Raw genomic sequence first — 18,334 nt, forward strand, 5'->3', positions numbered from 1 at the left:
CTCATGTTATCATCAACTTCCTGATCCAGAAGCCCAACTGTGATATATTTCCTCTCCCTCCCACCCTCCCAACACCAATTGTCCTGCCCAAGTATCCCTGGGATGCATCTTCTCCTCTCCATCCCTCTTCTTCCCACTTAGATTCAGACCTCATCCTCTCTCACCTGGACCATCTCATCACCCTTTTAACCGGTCTCTCTGCTTCCAGACTCACTCCCTTTGACACATCCGAACCCCACACACCTGGGACCATTCTAAAATGCAGACCAGGCCCTGCCCCATCTGGCCAGGGGCAGATTCTCTCAGGCTCACATCCTGGATCTGTGGTCTTGGACCCTCCACAATTCAGCGCTACATAGCTTCTCTGGGTTTGTCTTCTGTTGCTTCCTCCATCACACACTCCCTCTCCTCTAAATGCCCCTCAAGACACACAGAGAGACCCATAGACACTCAGATGCAAGGCAAGGCTGAAGGGTGTTTGTGTTACTCCTTGCAGAGTACTGTCAGGCCAAGAAGGAGGGAAAGGGGCCAGAGCCATGGAATCTCTGGGGACCCTGGGAATGAGGTGCCTGAGTGGCATCAGGGTCTCTGCCTGGGGGCATGGGATGCATCTGTGCCCTCCTTGCTGGGTCTGGGTCATGGTTCTAGCTGAGTATCTGTGTGGGGGAGGGGAGAGCCTGTCCACAGACTCCCCCTGCAGAGCTGACGATTAGCAATTAACCGGGAGGAATCTACGGGGGTGAGGTTAATTGGGGAACAGAGGGAGGGCAGCTAGGGTTCCAGGGACTTTGCCCTTGACCCGAGGGTATAAAGAAGAGGATCCCAGGTTCTCCTCAGGCCCCTAGGGCTTCCCTGAGCATCTGAGCAGGAGCTGAAACACAGAACACCAAGGTGAGTCCAGGGTCCCCACACCCCAACCCCATTCCCAACCCTTAGTAGGAAACAGGCTCCTCACCTCTGTCCTTACTGTGCCTCTGTTTCCTGTCCCGTATAACATCTCAGTCCCAGCCCAGCCTGGCTCACTGCCCCAGAGTAAAATGGACTCATGCTCTTCCAGAGCTTGGAATTCAGCTCTGCATGCCCCACAACGCCACAGCCAGGGCCCTTGGAATAAGGTTGGGGGTGAAGGGTGGGGTGCTGAAGCAGACTGGGGCAATCCCACCCCAACAGCCGGGAACTCCTGTGGCAATTCAGGGGCAGCTAAAGCAAGTCAAGGGCTTCCCAGACTTGGGGACAGGATGGGGGCCCTCCTTAACTAAACAAGTCCTGGTCTGAGCCTCATTCATGGCAGAAAGGCCCATCAGTGCTTGTTTATTGCTGGGGGCTAAGGGTGGATGGGGAAAGAAGTTCATTTGTGAGGATGAACCCCTGTGCCCCAGGGGCACTCTCGTGACACCTGTATCTGTCATTAGAACACTTGCTCCCATTGCCATGTTCCATCTATTTGAGGGATTATTTCATTGACATCTGATTCTCCGCTAGACTTTGAGCTTCCTGGGGGAAGGAGCTGCATCTGTACTTAGCCAGCTGTACCCCAGCATCAAGCTCAGTGCCTTAGATAGAGTAGATGCTCAATAAATACTTGCTGAATGAATGAGTGAATGAATCCCCAAATCTGTGCTGAGACCTGAGTGTGCAGCTCTGGGTGTGTGTGTGGGGGGTTGGAGGGTGAGCTTCGCTGGAGGTATGTTTGTGATCACACACCATGAGTGTTTGCGCACGTGAGTGTATGGGTGTGGGTGTGGAGGGATGGGTGTGTGAGTGTGTGTGAGTTTCCAGGACACAGCAGTTCTCACTCAGTGTTGCTGTGCCCCTGATGTGCAGGGCCCACAGTGTGTACCCAGGATGATGTCCTACGGAGAGAGGCTGGAGAGCCGGGCTGTCTCCCCACTCCCAGTCTGTGGGGGGCACATGACGTGTGGGGCGGCGTTTGCCTATGTGCCCAGCCCACAGAGTGAGTGCTGCTCCCACCCCTGGACCCTGCTTGCCCTCAGTTGCCCACGTCCTGCCCCGGTGGGGAGGCCTCCACCCCTCTGCCCACCCCTCCCAACCTCCCCAGGACCTGGGGCCTCAGGGAACTGCTGACCAGCCTCGCTCCCCAGTCCTGCACAGGATTCCAGGGACCTCAGCCTATGCCTTCCCCAGCCTGGGCCCCATGGCCCTCGCCGAGCAAGGCTGCCCCTACGGAGAGGTTCTGGAGCACCATGACCCGCTGCCTGCCAAGCTGGCCCAGGAGGATGAGCAGAAGCCAGGTGGGCCTGGGTCGGGGTGGCAGGGGTGTCGGCAGTCACTGGCAGAGCCCTCCAGCCACTGTGCTCATGACTGGCCCCTCTCCAGAGCCTGGGTTGGCCCAGAAGCTGTGCCGGGCTGGCTTGACGCTCCTCAAGGTACCACTGATGCTCGTCTTCCTCTACCTCTTCGTCTGCTCCCTGGACGTGCTCAGCTCAGCCTTCCAGCTGGCCGGAGGTAGGGGAACAGAACCAGAGGAATTATAGAAACAGAACCTGCAGGAGATATATAGAGATCTATGATTTATTGCAAGGAATTGGCTTACGTGATTGTGAAGCACGCTGGGCCTCTTGGGCAGAAGCCAATACTGCAGTGCACAGGTGGAATTTCTCCTTCCCCAGGGAAGCCTCAGGGGAGAGGTAGGGCGGAGGGGAGGGGACCAGGGAAGGGTTTTGAAGGGTCTCGGACAACGCTGGCTCATGCTCCCCAGGGAAGGTGGCTGGCGACATCTTCAAGGACAATGCCATCCTGTCCAACCCGGTGGCGGCGCTGGTGGTGGGGATCCTCGTGACCGTGCTGGTGCAGAGCTCCAGCACCTCCACATCCATCGTGGTCAGCATGGTCTCCTCCGGCTGTGAGTAAGCCCACCAGGGCCAGGGAAGGAGTTGGGGGCTGGGATGCTGGACGCGCGGCTGGGGTGGGAAGAGCAGGAGTGGGGGCAGGGGCCGCGGGCAATGGGCAGCTCTGGTGTCTCCCACTCTGTTCTCCAAAGCATGGCCTGGAGTCTCAGCCAGGAGGGGCGCCCCAGGAGCTGGGAAGGGTGGCAACTAGGGAGTACAGCCTCAGGAAGGCTCACCTTCATGTCACCACACAGTCACTCATTCCATCAATCAAGGGAACAGAACCAGAGGAATTAGAGAAACAGAACCTGCGTGAGATATATAGAGATCTATAATTTATTGCAAAGAATTGGCTTACGTGATTGTGAGGCAGGCTGGGCCTCTTGGGCAGAAGCCAATACTGCAGTGCATAGGTGGAATTTCTTCTTCCCCAGGGAAGCTTCAGTTTTGCTCTTAGGGCCTTTAATCTCATGAGATGAGGCCCACCCAGATTATTGAGGTTAATCTTTTCTCAAGGTCAATTGATGGTTGAGGCAAATCCATCCACAAAACACCTTCACAGCAACATCTAGGTTAGTGTTGGACTGAATAACTGGGTACTAGCCAAGCTGACACATGAAAGTGACATCACACTTGTGTACACATGTGCACACACAAGCACAGAGACACATTTGAATTTAGGACCCGTGCCCTCGTGGACATGCACCCACACACTCGTTCACATATACACAGGTGCAGTACACATATGTGAACATCAGTTCACATGTACGCACACATGTAAACACACAGCATGTGCCCCCATGTACCTGTGATGCTGAGGCCGAGCAGAGTCAGCAGCATGGCAGGAATGCCTGCTGGGGGCTGGGATGAGGGCAGTGGGTCTGACAGGAGAGGTTGTGGGGCAGGAGCTGGGTGGCCCTTATCCAGTTAGTTAAGAGGCGCCCTCTTCTACCAGTGCTGGAGGTAAGCTCTGCCATCCCCATCATCATGGGCTCCAACATCGGCACCTCCGTCACCAACACCATCGTGGCCCTGATGCAGGCGGGGGACAGGACTGACTTCCGGCGGTGAGGGGGTGGAGCAGTGAGGGGCCTGTCCTTGTCGGGGGAGGGTGGTCCCAGACACCAGGAGCCCCCAGTCTGAGTGCATCCTGGCTCCAGCCTGCCCTGCAACGTGGCCTCCCTGCCCAGGGCTTTCGCGGGGGCCACAGTGCACGACTGCTTTAACTGGCTGTCAGTTCTGGTCCTGCTACCCCTGGAGGCTGCCACCGGGTACCTGCACCACATCACTCGACTTGTGGTGGCCTCCTTCAACATCCGCGGCGGCCACGATGCCCCTGACCTGCTCAAGATCATCACAGAGCCCTTCACTAAGCTCATCATTCAGGTGGAGGCAGGGCTGTCATGGGGTGGGGGCTGGGGGACTGTAGGACCCCACCCTCACTCCCCCCTCCCACACCTTACCCACAGCTGGACAAGTCCGTGATTACCAGCATTGCCACGGGGGATGAGTCCCTGAGAAATCACAGTCTCATCCGGATCTGGTGCCACCCAAACCCCATGGAGGTGAGTCCCAGGTCTGGCTTCAGTGAGAAGACTCCTTCTCCAGACAGCTGACTGCCAGTGTCGTCTGTTCAAAAGCTCTATGTAGACCTAGGGGATCATTTACCCTGGGAGGACAAACATGGGGCACTTTTGCGGTGATACTGTGCCTAGAGCAGATGTTGCTACACCCTGCCAGCCTCACACCAGCTTCAGGCAGCCATTGCCAATCAATTAGAGTTAGCATGTCATCGATCCAGCCCAGAGATTGGTTCTCAAAGTGTGGACCAGTGGCACACATACCACCTGGGAACCCATTAGAGATGCAAACTATCCGGCCCTTTCCTAGACCCACTAAATCAGAAAAAAACAGGTGGAGCCCAGCAGCCTACATTTCAACAAGCCCTCTAGGCCTGTTCCATGCTCAAGTTGAAGAACCACTGATATGGCTCAACCCTGTCATTTCATAGGTAGAGAAATTGGCTCCAAGGGGCTAAGAAACTCTCCAGAGCTTGTCCTACCGCTTCAGGGCCCCAAGCGCAGGTCTTGCAATCTAGGGCTCTCTCTTCTCCCGGGTGCCAGGGGGGTTAACGACTCACTTCTGCCGTGTTTGGGGGCCCAGGTAATGTGCGGAGGTGGGCGGGGAGAGAGTGCTATAAGGATGCCTGGGAAAAATAGGACCAACAGGAAACTGGTCCAGGAGCAGGACAAGTGGGCCATGGAGACCTCACTGGAGACACAACAGCCACTTGTACTGATATTGGGCTCCTTCCCCTGGAGACTCCCACAGGCCGGTGTCCCTTTGTCCTGCTGCACTCTTCCTGCTGCTTTCTGGCTTCTAATGCCTGGAATGAGGCTCCGTTTGGATCAGTTGGACACTCATGGACCAGCCATTACACCAGGCTAACATGGAAGCTAACTATTAGCACACTTTCTCACTCAGCCGTAAAAAGGAAAATGCTTCATCAAAACCATAATCCACAGTATTTGCTCCCCCTTGATTATGACATACAAGAAGTAACACCATTTAGAATGAAAGACAAGGAAACCGGAAGCCCAGCACACCCTCTTCACTTGCTACTTGATGTTCCCAGACTTTATCCCAGTGTGAACAGAGAACATTCTTTCAACTGGCCCTGCAAGGTTCCTTTGCATCTGAGTGGCACACAGCTCCAGCTCAGTCCTTCTGAGTGTTCAAGGCAGTTTGACATCAAAAAGCCCATGCAGACAGCTTTCACGCTGGCTTTGTGACCCCTCTAACACATCTCTCCTTCTCATGAGCACTCTGGGCCCTCTCCAAGCTCTCTGAATGGCCAAAATCCCCTCTGCTTCACAGCAAAACCTGAAAGAGACCAAAGTCACACACTTTGAACTTCACAGAAAGCAAGCTGTGGAAGGGAGCTCCTCAGCCGTGGCGATTCTCGAGTCCTCTGAAATCCCTGCTGCCTGCCTGCAGCTGCATTCACCTGGTCTCCCCTTGAAGGATGCACCGGCAAATGTAGCTCTCACCCAATGGAATCCTCAGTGATGCTGGTCCTGAGGCCAAGGGACTGGAAGCAACCCACCCAAGTTCACTGGGCTGGGGCTGTCCTCACTGGTTCCTCCGCTGAGCCTGCTACCACTCGCCTGAGCACTGTTTTCTCGTCCCAGCTCTCCCGGGAAACCTTCCCTTGAGAGCAGGGTCCAGACTAGATTTCCTTGGCTTGGAGAGTAGCTGGGGGTGGGATGTGAGCTCCCTGTTCTGGCCCTCTCTCTGGGACAGTCCCCTTTGGAAAGTGGCTCACTCAGCCACGTGCACTGGCAGCTCCTGCACTGAAGACTCACGTTTTTCCTCTGGCCACCGAGTCTCCTGTGGCCCCTTCCAACCTGTTCTCATTGCTTCCAGCTTTCACCAAGCTAGGCCCAACCTCGCCTAAGCCAGCCTCCAGGGCACCTATGTGACTGACAGTCTGGGGTTTTCCAGATGGTGAAAGAAAAACCAGAGGCAGTGTTTGTTAGCATCCTAACAATTCTTGATGTTCCAGGGTCCTGACACTGTCCTGGGATTACCTTCTTGTGTGGTCACAGTGTGGATTGTCAACCCTATGTACCTGGTTTAAACCAGCTTCTTTTGAGGACTTGCATCCTGGGAGACAGGGATTGTCACAACCCCATTTTAAACAGGTTCAGACAGGCTTGTCCAAGTCTATGTGATTGAGGTAGGACAAAAATCCTGGTGGAATCTGGAGCCCACACTCTTGACTCTCCATTTCGCTGTCCCTTCCAGATGTATATCCCACCATAGGTATCCATTTCCCACTCTGCCTATCAGGCGTGAATGCCACCAGGTGACCACAGCCACTTGAGAACCTCCAGGGGTGGTAGGTGTGGCCGTAAAAAAAAATCAATTCTCCTCTTTGCCACCAGATGGCGCTGCTAGCAGAGCACTCACGCTCTGCTTCCAGAAAAGCAAAGACCCTAAAACACCTCTTCTCCTGGAGGGGAGACTACTGCGCACACCCACATCCTGCACGGTTTTCCCCAGGGGAAGGATTCTTGGAGCCCACATCCCTCTGTGAGCTTAATCATATGCTTCAGTTCCCAGAGGTGTCTCCTGAATTTGGGTTGTCTCTGCAAGCACATAAATCCCAAACTCTTTCTTCCCAGATTCCTCACAACTAGCCCCGGGGGAGAAGTGGGCAGCATTATGGACCTCATGCTTCAGACAAAGAAACTGAGGCTTAGAGAGGTTATGTGTTTTGTCCAGTGTCACACAGCAGGGAGTGCTCAGCTGGGGTTGAGCCCAGGGCTAAGGCACCCCCTCCACATGCCCCTCCCTCTCCTCCACCCCCACCTACCCCAGGCCCAGGAGGGATGGGCATATCCTGGGGCTATGCCCCAGACCCTGGGCCTGGCAGCTCTTTATCTAGGCTGGAGCTCCCACCTTCCCCTCTGCTGGCCAGGGAAACCCCAGGGCCTGCTCTTTCCCCTCCCGTCTCTGCCCACCCAGCCTGGCAATGCAGTTGACCCCCTCTCTGCCACTCTTGCTGCCCCCACGCTCCTCTCTTGCACTTTAGGGTCTCTGGACTGGCCCTTTGAGCTCAGCCAGGGCCACATAACCCCAGGCAGGAAGGTCAAGTTTCCAAACCTCAGAAGTCCTAGCCCCCAGCCTTGCCCTGCCCCGACATTGTCAGCACTGAGTGGGACCCCAGTGGAGCTCCTCTCCTCCTCTTCCAGCCTCCCCAGGTCCCAGAGAACCCTCCCCCAAGAGACCCCTAGACCCAGTGCAGTGCAGGATGGTCCACCAAGTTCCTTCCCAGCAGGGCCAGGATCTTCAGGCATGTCTGCAGGAGCCATTGATCCTGACCTAGGAAGTCAACCCGTACTCATACACCATGTGATACTAGATAGGCCCAGGGAAGGAGGGGGTCTAATCCTTATTTGGAGGCACAATTTATCGAAGGCTTGTCATGATCTAAGCCCTGTCGTGAGTGCTTCACACATATTTCCTCCTGTAACCTTTGCAACAGCTCTTTTCTTTTCCTGCTTTAGAGAAAACAGGCTCAGTGAGGCGGCATGACTTGCACAAGGTAGCTGAGATAAAAGCAGGATTTGAACTCAGATCTGCCAGACAGCAAACACCCGGCTGTCTCCCAGTTACCACCACTTTCCCAGCCGGCTTTTCCAATCAAGCCCATCAGAGACTATTTTCTCCTGGTTTCTCGGCCTGCAATTCTGGCCCAGGCTTGAGGATGCCCCAGGGCCCTGGTATGGCCAACTGGGTACACAGAGGAGCACGCTGCCCCCCTCAAGGGAGTACATGCCATTAAAATAAACCCCGATTTAAAGTCAGGTGCCATAAATGGTTCTTATCTCTAACACACATTTTTTTTTAAATGACACAGATTAGAATAAAACATAAAGGAGCTGTAAATCCAAGTGCCAGCACCACGCCTGAGCCCTTACCCTCAGCACCCAGGAAGGTCAGAGGGGTGTGAGATGGAGACCCCACAGGGGGAATGGGACCAGGGTCCATATCAGCTCCCAGAGGAGGCAGATGGTGGTGACGGGGAGAAGCTGTGACTCTTTCATTTTGCCTGGGGCCCAAGGAGTAAGGGCCTCTGTCTGCCGCTCAAGTCCTCCTTTGTGACATGGCTTCTTCCTAGCCAAGCCTGGCCCACTCTCTACTTTCACTGATGGGACCCTGGGGGAAAGGTAAGGAGCCCAGGTTGCATTTTTAAAAAGAACTCCTTAGGGAATTCCCTGGCAGTCCAGTGGTTAGGACCCCGCGCTTTCACTGCTAGGGGCCTGGGTTTGATCCCTGGTCGGGGAACTGAGATCCCACAGGCTGTGCCAAGGAAAAGAAAAAAACTCCTTAACCCAAGAAGGCTACGAATGAGTGGTTCCAGACTGGCCAGACTGGCCTTCACAGAATTGTAAAGTATGTCTTAAAGTGGTTGCCAACATTTACAGATTGGGAGATTTTATCTAAACCTTCAGAGTTGTGGTTTCTCTTGTAGAATCAGGCTCTTTGGCTAAGCTGGGCTAAATCCCTGGACAGTGACAGTGTCCTGGAGCTGAGTAGCTGCTGCCCCTTTAGGCCCAGGACACTCCCCACCACCCCCACACAAGGCTGAGCCCCTCACTTAGGCTACCTGCTTGTCCTGGGCCTTCTGATTTAAGGGCCCTCTCCAGGAACCCCCTCCTCTTCACCGATAGTAGGTGGGGGAGGGAAGAGATGTTGGTCCTGGGCCCTCTGCTCCACCCCCTCCAGATAAGGAATTGAGCAAGAGGAAAACAGAACGTGGGCTACGTGCCTGAGGGGAGAGGACAGGGCAAGGATGCTGGTGAAGAGGAGGCCCTGAGACAGGGATTGATAATAAAAGATGGGGAAGGGAGAGTTTTCAGAAGAAGTGGGCCATGGTCAGCAGCCTCCAATGCCAAGGAGAGGTAGAAGAAAACATGGACAAGACACCATCAGATCAGGAGGCCCCTGCGGGCCCCCGTGAGAGCCAGATCAGTGGGTTGATGGGGCTGAATATTCTGAGGGCCGACTACAGCCAGATTCTCCTGTGGCAGATATTTTCAACTCCATTTCATCATTGGAGGAAACAGACTCAGAGAGGGCAAGCAAAGCATTCAGGGGCATGTAGTCAAGAGGACCATCTGGGGCTTCCCTGGTGGCGCAGTGGTTGAGAGTCCGCCTGCCAATGCAGGGGACACAGGTTTGTGCCCCGGTCCGGGAAGATCCCACATGCCACGGAGCGGCTGGGCCCGTGAGCCATGGCCGCTGAGCCTGTGTGTCTGGAGCCTGTGCTCCGCAATGGGAGAGGCCACAACAGTGAGCAGCCCGCGTACCGCAAAAAAAAAAAAAAAGAGGACCATCTGTATCCCCTCCATCCCCCATCTCTCCCTAACCCCTACCTTAGCCCCCATCCCAGGCTGCATTTTCCTGAATTCTCTAAGTCACTCTCCTCTTAATCTAGGTTCCCTCCCGCAGGCCCAGGGCAGAGGCCAGTACCAGCCGGATGCTCGGAAATGCCACCATGGAGAAATGTGAGTACCTGCAGCGTGGGAGATGTCTGGCATGGCAGGGCAGAGTCTGGCAGAGGCAGAGCCATCTCCCACCTGGCCACTGCTGCTTCCAGCCCCAGAAGGACAGCTGTCAGCCAGCCCAGCTCTTGGGCTTGGGTCTGGCCCTGCTCTAGAGGTTGAAGAGACACGAGGCAAGGCCTTTGGCTCTGAGCCCAAGAGGGTGGCAAAGGTTGGGGGCTAGGAGCTGGATTGAGGGGGTCAGCTCTCAGAAGCTTGATACCACTACCACCACCCTCCCGCAGGCAGCCACATTTTCGTGGACACAGGCCTGCCTGACCTGGCTGTGGGGCTTATTCTGCTGGCTGGCTCCCTGGTGCTCCTGTGCACCTGCCTCATCCTCCTCGTCAAGATGCTCAACTCTCTGCTCAAGGGCCAGGTGGCCAAGGTCATTCAGATGATTATCAACACTGGTGAGCCTCGAGCAGTGGGTGGGCAGGCCCCAGGATGGGCCCTTCTGGATCTTGCTGAGTCCTGCCACTGCCTTGGTGTGTGATCTGGGTAAAGCCCTACCATCTCTGAGCCTCAGTTTCCCCATGTGAACAAAGAAGAGATTGGACGAGGTGATTTTTGAGGCCCCTGAGGTGCTGACAGCTGGGGATCTGTGGCTGCTTCCGGCTGTGGTTCCATTCTAGCAGGTGGCTCCAAAGAGATTCTCAGAGGCCATTGTTTGATTCAGTTAATAGTCATTAAGCCCCTACTGTATGCCAAGCATGGCCTGGTGCCAGGGATACAGAGGTGAGCCACACAGAGATGGCTCCTGCCCTCAGGGGGCTCACAGCCCAGAGGGAGAGACAAGCAATAAAAAAGTGATCGAGGGGGGATAAATTCAGACAGAGCAGTAACTGCCAAGGAGAAAGCAAAACACAGCAAATAGAATATGGAAGAGGCTGCTTTTGATGGGTGGTCAGTGGCTTCTGTGCAGAGGTGACATTTGAAAAGGGACCTAAATGTGGAGCAGTCAGATGTGGCTGAAGAGCTTTTCGGGTGGAGGGAACCTACCCGAAAGTGCAAAGCCTCCAAGGCAGGACTCAGCTGGGCAGGACTGTGGCACAAAAAGGTGGCCAGCAGTGTGGTGGGAGCTCAGTGAGGTGGAGAGAGGTAGGGAGAGGTCAGCGAGGTAACAGGGACAGAGCAGGTCCCAGGCTGCACTCAGAGCCTAGACTTTATCCAGGCTAATAGGGGCACTTGGGGGTTTGGGCAGGGCAGTGATACCATCTGACTTTCATTTAAGCCTCATTTTGAGCTTTTGGGACACTGCCTGGCACTGGCAAAGGCAGCATGACAAACGCCGGAATAAGGGGCATCCATGGATCTATGGGAGCTCAGAGGAGGGAGAAGCAAAGTCTGCCCAGGGGCTGGGGTCAGGGAGAGCTTTCCAGTGGCAGTGATATCCACGCTGAGTCCCGAGGATGAATATTTAGGAGTGAGGACGATGTCCCAGGCAGAGGGAACAAGGGAGCAAAAGCATGATAGAAGCAGGCTGAGAAGGGCCTTTAATCCAAGATCACCAGGAAAAGCCACCGCAGTCGAGCAGGGGACTGACAAGGTCCCACTTGGAAGCTGACATGGATTCCTGCTCCCAAAGGAAAGTCCCCGCCCCCTCCCAATGCCCTCCCACTGACCCTACTGGGACCGTTTGCTCGCAGACTTTCCCACCCCCTTCACCTGGGCCACAGGCTACTTTGCCATGGTGGTGGGCGCTGGCATGACCTTCGTTGTCCAAAGCAGTTCTGTATTCACCTCGGCCATCACCCCACTCATCGGTAAGTCCCTACGCCGAGGCAGGGTCAGGTGGGGCAGGGCTGACAGGAAAAGGGCTGAAGGAAGGAGCTGGGGAGACCATGTCCTCTCCTCTACCCCCAGGCCTGGGTGTGATCAGCCTTGAGCGCGCCTACCCACTCACACTGGGCGCCAACATCGGCACCACCACCACGGCCATCCTGGCTGCACTGGCCAGCCCCCGGGAGAAGCTGTCCAGTGCTTTCCAGGTGCGCTTGGGAGAGTAACCCTGGCCAGAGGCAGGACAGGGCTAGGACTGGTGCCTGGAGCCTGACCCAACGTAGGACAACACGTACAAATTAGTTTTTGACTGCCTACTACGGGCCACCTGCTATGCCAGACTCTATGGGAACCATACGGGCAAAGTATACCTGGTGCTGCCCTCAAGACCTTAGTGTCTAACAGGGGAGAGACATTACTGAGAGCCACACCAATCAAACAAGAGTGAGAGGGATTTGTACTCTGAGGAAGGGGTGCTGGCTCAGTTTGGGGGATCAAGGACTGGGGGGGGCAGACAGCAAAGGGGTTGCTGTTCTAGGAGCAAAGGAGTAACTGATAAGCCGGGATGTTGCCCACTCAGAAGGCCAGAGCTCCTGAGCCAGAAACTGATGTGAATCTTTTAGCTACTGGATCTGGGCAGGATCTGCTGGGGAATTCCTGAGAGGGAGATCAGTGGGGGAAATGTGGAGAGCTCAGGGCAGCAGTTATTTACCTACTGGTCCAGAAGTGTTTCAGTATTTTACTGGGGGAATGTCAGCCCTAAGTGCTGACTTTCCTGCTGTCCAGACCCTGTAGGGCCACTGTTATCTATCCTGACTCAGGAGCTGGCACCCCTGCCCACCTCCACCCCTCCGCCCTCTCCCCTGCAGATTGCCCTCTGCCACTTCTTCTTCAACATCTCAGGCATCCTGCTGTGGTACCCAGTGCCCTGCACGCGCCTGCCCATCCGCATGGCCAAGGCGTTGGGCAAACGCACTGCGAAGTACCGCTGGTTCGCCGTCCTCTACCTCCTCCTGTGCTTCCTGCTGCTGCCGTCGCTGGTGTTTGGCATCTCCATGGCAGGCTGGCAGGCCATGGTAGGTGTGGGCACACCCTTTGGGGCCCTGCTGGCCTTCGTGGTACTTGTCAGCATGCTGCAGAGTCGCAGCCCCGGGCGCCTGCCCAAGTGGCTGCAGACATGGGACTTCCTGCCCCACTGGATGCACTCCCTGCAGCCCCTGGACCACCTCATCACCCGCGCTACCTTGTGCTGTGCCAGGCCCGAGCCCCGCTCACCCCCGCTGCCTGCCAGGGTCTTCCTGGAGGAGCTGCCCCCTGCCACACCCTCCCCCCGCCTCGCGATGCCCAATCACCACAACGCCACCCGTCTCTAGGCTCCAGCCCAGACTGCTGCCTGGAGTCAGGAAATGCCTGTGCCTGGTGCCCGGGGTAGAAGGGCAGAGGGGTGTGTCTGTGTACTCTGGGCATGCACCTGTCCTTGCACAGGTCCTCAGAGGTCTGGGCTTTTGTAACTGAGAGACAGTGTTATGTGCACATGTGGGCATGTTGGGGTGAGCCTGTGTGACAGCCTGCATATGCGTACTGATGCACCTGGGGGTGGAGTGAGGGGGTGCGTGCCAACTGCATGTTACTTGGGTATGGTTTGAGTCCTTTGCACATGTGTTTGGAGACCTGCACTGTGTCCTTGTGCACACACAACTCTGACTGGGCTGGGTGGGAGTAAGGGTGAGTCTGAGTTCATGACCTACAGCTGTTTGCTCGCGCACAGATGTGGGAGCCTGAGTCGCTGGCTGAATTCTCGCCCCCTCCCTGCCACCTTCCTTCCTCCATGATACCATTCTCCTCATCCTCACCCAGGTTTTCTGTATCATTGTTACAACCCTCTTCCCCAACACTGTTTGATTAAAAAAAAAAAAAAGAAATGAAATTCTCATTGTGCACTTGGAAGTCTGCTTGCTCTCCATCTAGGGGGGAGGAGAGACCATGGTTTGGGGTTCAGCAGTACTATCTCCCCTCCCAAAGAGAGCCTGTTGTGCCCTATCTGCCTCTTGCTCACCCACCTCATTGCCTCCCTCCCTCCCTCTCTCTGGGATAAAAATCAGTTCTCCAGAAAACAAGTGATAAATGGGGGCCTGTCAGGGCCACTCGGGGAAGGAGAGGCAGGGTGGAGATGGGCAAGAGAGGTCATGCCCTGGACCCCAGTGCACAGGGCGCAGAAACTAGCCACTCTCCCTCCCACCTTTATCCTCTACTTTTGGGCAATAAACCAGCCTTCATTTAAACCCACCCAAATTTTTCAATTCCTCCTCCTCCATAGGGCCCCCTGAGCTGAGGTCTGCAGAGGGAGGGTCAAGGGGTGGGGGGGGGGTGCTAAAGTTCCTCCCTCTAGTCCAGGGACATATCCAGGGCCTTTGGACCCCAAGGAGGCAGGAACGCTGTGGGGCCCCAGACCTAGTTGTGATGGTCTGCAACATGTGCCTCCCCACCCCCACCTCTGTCCCCTATGAAGTATGTGCAGGGAGATGCAAGGGCCTGCAAGCCCTAGAGCTGCTCTCCAGGCTACCAGCCCCACCATCACCCACTCACAACCCTCACTAGTGCTTCCTCTTGCCATGTGGAGAGGGTGAGAAGTATCCTGGCCTCCAACTTAGTGAGTGTTGTGGGAGGGTGGGGACGGGACTTCCTTTGCAGTATGTCCCACACAGATCTGTGGAAAGTTTTGTGGGAGAGGATGCTCAGGCCTGAGTTAGAGGGTTTGAGAACTCCCTCCTCGGGTTGGCCATCCTTAGGACCCTGAGAAGGGACCAAGGCCCTTGGACTCTGGCCTAGGGAGTTAGGCCACAGGCAGGGCACCCATGGGAGGGCCTGATGTAGGGCTCAGGAGGCTGGGAAGCCTCTGGACTCATAATACCAACCTCACCAGATACCCTTTCTGCAAGGATCTTCTAGTAAAGTACTTTCCGCATCTGCAACCCTCCCCGTCCCCCTCACGACCGGAGGGTGAGTCTGCCATGCCCAGGTCAGACTTTATTTTGGCGCTGTCTGGCTGTCCTGCTAGGTGCCCTGCGAGCGCAGCCCATGGATCAGCTCGTGCATCGTCTTGTTGAGAACGCCCCCATGCACGCCCCGCCGGCCCATGAGCACGAGGAGTGCACGCGGCGTGTGGCCCACGCAGATGGCGCGCCCGTCCTTCCCCTTAGTGCGCGCGTCCAGCACTCCATCGCCCTCGGCCAGCAGGTGGTCTCGGATGACGCAGCAGCGGCGGCCCGCCACACTCAGGCCCGCCTGCAGGAAGGTGCGCCGGTCCGGCCCGGTGAGTACACCCACCTCCTGCGGTGAGATGGCCGCCAGCAGGCCACCGGGCCGCGATGCCCACACGCAGCGATTGTCCGAGTGGCCCACGATGGCCACGTCGTCGATGCGCTGGTCCCGCAGCACCGCACTGATGTAGCCTTTCCAGTCGCCCATTCCAGCTCAGAGTGCGTCCCTCGCCTCTCACTTTCGAGGGTTGTCCTGCTGCGCCGCGCACCTGGAACGCCCGGGGCACTATGACGTATTGGGGGGGCGGGGTTGTGACGTAGAGATGGCTGCAAGGTCACAGAACGGATACCTACGCTGGAGAATGGGGTGCGGGTGGGGCGGTGTTCATATCTTACACCTGATGAAGTTCTAACGTTAGTAGATAATGGCAGTTATTTCTAGATGGTAAGATACAGGTGATTTTCATTTCTTCGTACTTTTATCCTATATTTTTCAAATTTTCTACAATAAAAGTGTGATAAGCAGAAAAAAAAAATAAAGTTAGCCTGAAGGAGGGAATCGCACGAGTCAAAATAACTCTCAAAACAAACAAGCGAACACTTAAATGGCCCATCAAGCACAGCACACGAGTTTAAGAATAAAAAGAAAGGTGCCATGTCTAAACTGCCTGACCTCTCAGCCTGATAACCATTCAACTCCCAGAATGTGGTTCTCAAACATTAGGAGTATCAGAATCTCCTGGAAAGCTGATAAACAGATTGCTGGGCCCCAAGTCAGAGTTTCTCATTCTGCAGTATGGGATGCAGCCAGAGAATATGCATTTCTAACAAGTTCCCTGGCGATGCTGCTGCTGGTCCAGGAACCACACTTTGAGACCCACTGCCCTAGTGACAGTTGGGGCAGGGGTGAGGGTCTTCCACGCCATCAGTCTTAAGGGTCCACACCACTGATTTAATGTTAAGTACTTCTAACCATGGTTCTCAACCTCCGCTGCAGATAGAATCACCTGGGGAGGTTTTAAAACAAATGGCTAGGCCATTTTAGAAATGGCGGCTCCGCTGGGAGGCATGTTCTCCGGACAGCCACATGGACCCCCGCCACCCCCGCCGGGGTTATTGGGCTAGGCTTCGCTTCTTCAGGCCATACCCGGCATTCTGAGAACTTCTAACAGTACCTTGGTGGACGAGTCGGAGTCATTGTTCGAGGCCTGCTTTGCTTCTCTGGTGAGTCAGGATTATGTCAATGGTACAGATCAGGAAGAAATTCGAACTGGTGTTGATCAGTGTATCCAGAAATTTCTAGATATTGTGAGACAGACAGAATGTTTTTTCCTCCAAAAAAGATTGCAGTTATCTGTCCAGAAACCAGAGCAAGTTATCAAAGAGGATGTCTCGGAACTGAGGAATGAATAACAGCGGAAGGGTGCTCTGGTCCAGAAGCACTTAACAAAACTGAGACATTGGCAGCAGGTGCTGGAGGACATCAACAGGCAGCACAAAAAGCCAGCCAACATCCCTCAGGGTTCCCTGGCCTACCTCAAGCAGGCATCTGCAAATACCCTTTCACCGATGAAGCAAACCTGAGGAAAAGCCACCTGAACATGAGCTGGTGGCTGAATCAGCCAACACAGTTTTGTCAAACATCACTTCTTGTAGACATGCCATTTTGGGAGAACTCTTTGCCAGAGAATATGATTTTAGTTTTGTGCTCTCATCTAAAATTTCCCCCCTATTTTTATAAGTGTTATTTCTGGAGTACTTTATAAAATGCTTATTGCTTTGGTAAACCAAGTATATTGTCTTTAGCAAAGTTTAAGACTGTTAGTGTGATGCCATTTACAGATTCCTTTTTATGTTTTTGGTTTTTGCTGCTTGTTATTATTTTTATTTTTGAATGAGTGTTAATCTCTGTTTCCAGTTTTACATTACTTTGTATGATCTGAGGGGAAAAGCTTGTATGATCTGATCTGCATATCAAAGGATGAGGATTTCGGTTGTAGGCCTTTTATGATAATTTACCCATCAGTGGCAGTATATAAAAATATGTAAATTTGCTGTTTTTCAAGACTTTGAACTACCTCAAGAAGAGGAGTCTAATGCAACAGTGTAACACTTCCAGAACCTCAGAATAAGGATATTTTGTAAATAGGTTGGAAGAGGATTATAATATCGTAGGTTAGCGTAGTAACTTATTGTACTGCAGTAACCTAGTGCTATAGGAATCCAGTAGTATCCTTAAGTTAATGTTGACTTTTATTTGGGGTAAGTTTATATTTTGTGTAGTGTTTATTTACTTTTGGGGGTGGTAGGAGCAGTGATATGCTAGTGATATTCATTTCTTCAATAATCAGTTTAAGTAACAGAGCGGACCCTGATCTCAATAGGGGCATAGGTGAAGTATGAGGGTTAAAGTTTGCTGTAATCATCTCTGAGTTTTGAGTTTTGTTTGTTTGTTCTGCTATTTGGAGCAGATTTTTCCATTAATGAATTTCTTGCTAATGGGTGGTGTTGATTCCAAGGGACTGGGGCCTCGAGGTGGGAGGCTGGCTGCAGGGTGCATGGGAGACCCGGTGTTTGGGAAGATATTTTACCCTCTGCCAGCCGCAGAGGCCACCTCAGATTCTCTGTTGAACCGCTGTTGAGAAATACAAACCAGCATTGTGCCTGGTCTGCTGTTGAGAAATACAGACCGGCATTGTGCCTGGTCTCCTTGGATGAGGCTTTCCTTTCTCTGTTGTTCACATTCCCTCATTAGATTACACCCCTTCTCTCTCACCAAGTGCTGCACTGTCTCTTGAACAGGCAGTAATTCTGTGACTCGGTGTCTTGGCTCGCTTTTTCTCCAGCCTTGAAGGCCCTGTCCCACCCACCTTGACATCCACTCAAGTTCCCCTCTGGCCTGGACGCCACCTGGTCTCTGCAGCCTCCAAAGGCCCTCTCCGTCGTATCCACAGGACACAGGACTTCTTGTCTCTTCTGCCAGCCTTGCTTGATTCTCCCTCTGGAGTTAGTAATCTGTCTCCTTGTTCCTCATGAGAAGTAGGCATTATTCCCCTCTGAATATGCAGGGACCGTTTATTATCTTTTATATATAATAACTTAGTACTTATTTTTGTTTGTGTATGTGTGTGTATGGTACACAGCCGGAGGCAACGAATTCTCTCATTCGGAGTATATAGTTAAACAAAGCTTTTTTTTTTTTTTTTTTTTTTGCGGTATGTGGGCCTCTAGCTGTTGTGGCCTCTCCCGGTGCGGAGCACAGGCTCCAGACGTGCAGGCTCAGCAGCCATGGCTCACGGGCCCAGCTGCTCCGCGGCATGTGGGATCTTCC

The 18,334-nt window shown here is 54.2% G+C and overlaps 2 protein-coding genes and 1 pseudogene across 3 annotated transcripts; 2 read left to right on the top strand and 1 right to left on the bottom strand.

Annotated features, from left to right (window-relative positions):
- Positions 1–1,778: 1,778 nt before the first annotated feature.
- On the top strand, positions 1,779–13,116 carry SLC34A1 (solute carrier family 34 member 1; the record flags this gene model as incomplete). Its single annotated transcript, XM_082652511.1, has 12 exons — positions 1,779–1,954; positions 2,103–2,252; positions 2,338–2,466; positions 2,720–2,863; positions 3,805–3,916; positions 4,040–4,235; positions 4,319–4,414; positions 9,856–9,929; positions 10,211–10,374; positions 11,611–11,727; positions 11,828–11,952; positions 12,613–13,116. The coding sequence occupies exons 1-12, from the start codon at positions 1,846–1,848 to the stop codon at positions 13,114–13,116; spliced, it is 1,920 nt and encodes a 639-aa protein (XP_082508637.1). The 5' UTR covers positions 1,779–1,845.
- Positions 13,117–14,797: 1,681 nt separating this feature from the next.
- On the bottom strand, positions 14,798–15,211 carry PFN3 (profilin 3; the record flags this gene model as incomplete). The annotated part of the gene is made up of 1 exon (XM_082652107.1): positions 14,798–15,211. The coding sequence occupies one exon, from the start codon at positions 15,209–15,211 to the stop codon at positions 14,798–14,800; it is 414 nt and encodes a 137-aa protein (XP_082508233.1).
- An 839-nt stretch (positions 15,212–16,050) lies between these two features.
- On the top strand, positions 16,051–16,627 carry LOC309820095 (mediator of RNA polymerase II transcription subunit 28-like; annotated as a pseudogene). Its single transcript has one exon. The product of its transcript is annotated as a mediator of RNA polymerase II transcription subunit 28-like (transcript).
- Positions 16,628–18,334: the final 1,707 nt, after the last annotated feature.

Source organism: Grampus griseus, assembly GCF_964374135.1.
Source record: "Grampus griseus genome assembly, chromosome: 3".
In the NCBI taxonomy this organism is placed as follows: Eukaryota; Metazoa; Chordata; class Mammalia; order Artiodactyla; family Delphinidae; genus Grampus; species Grampus griseus.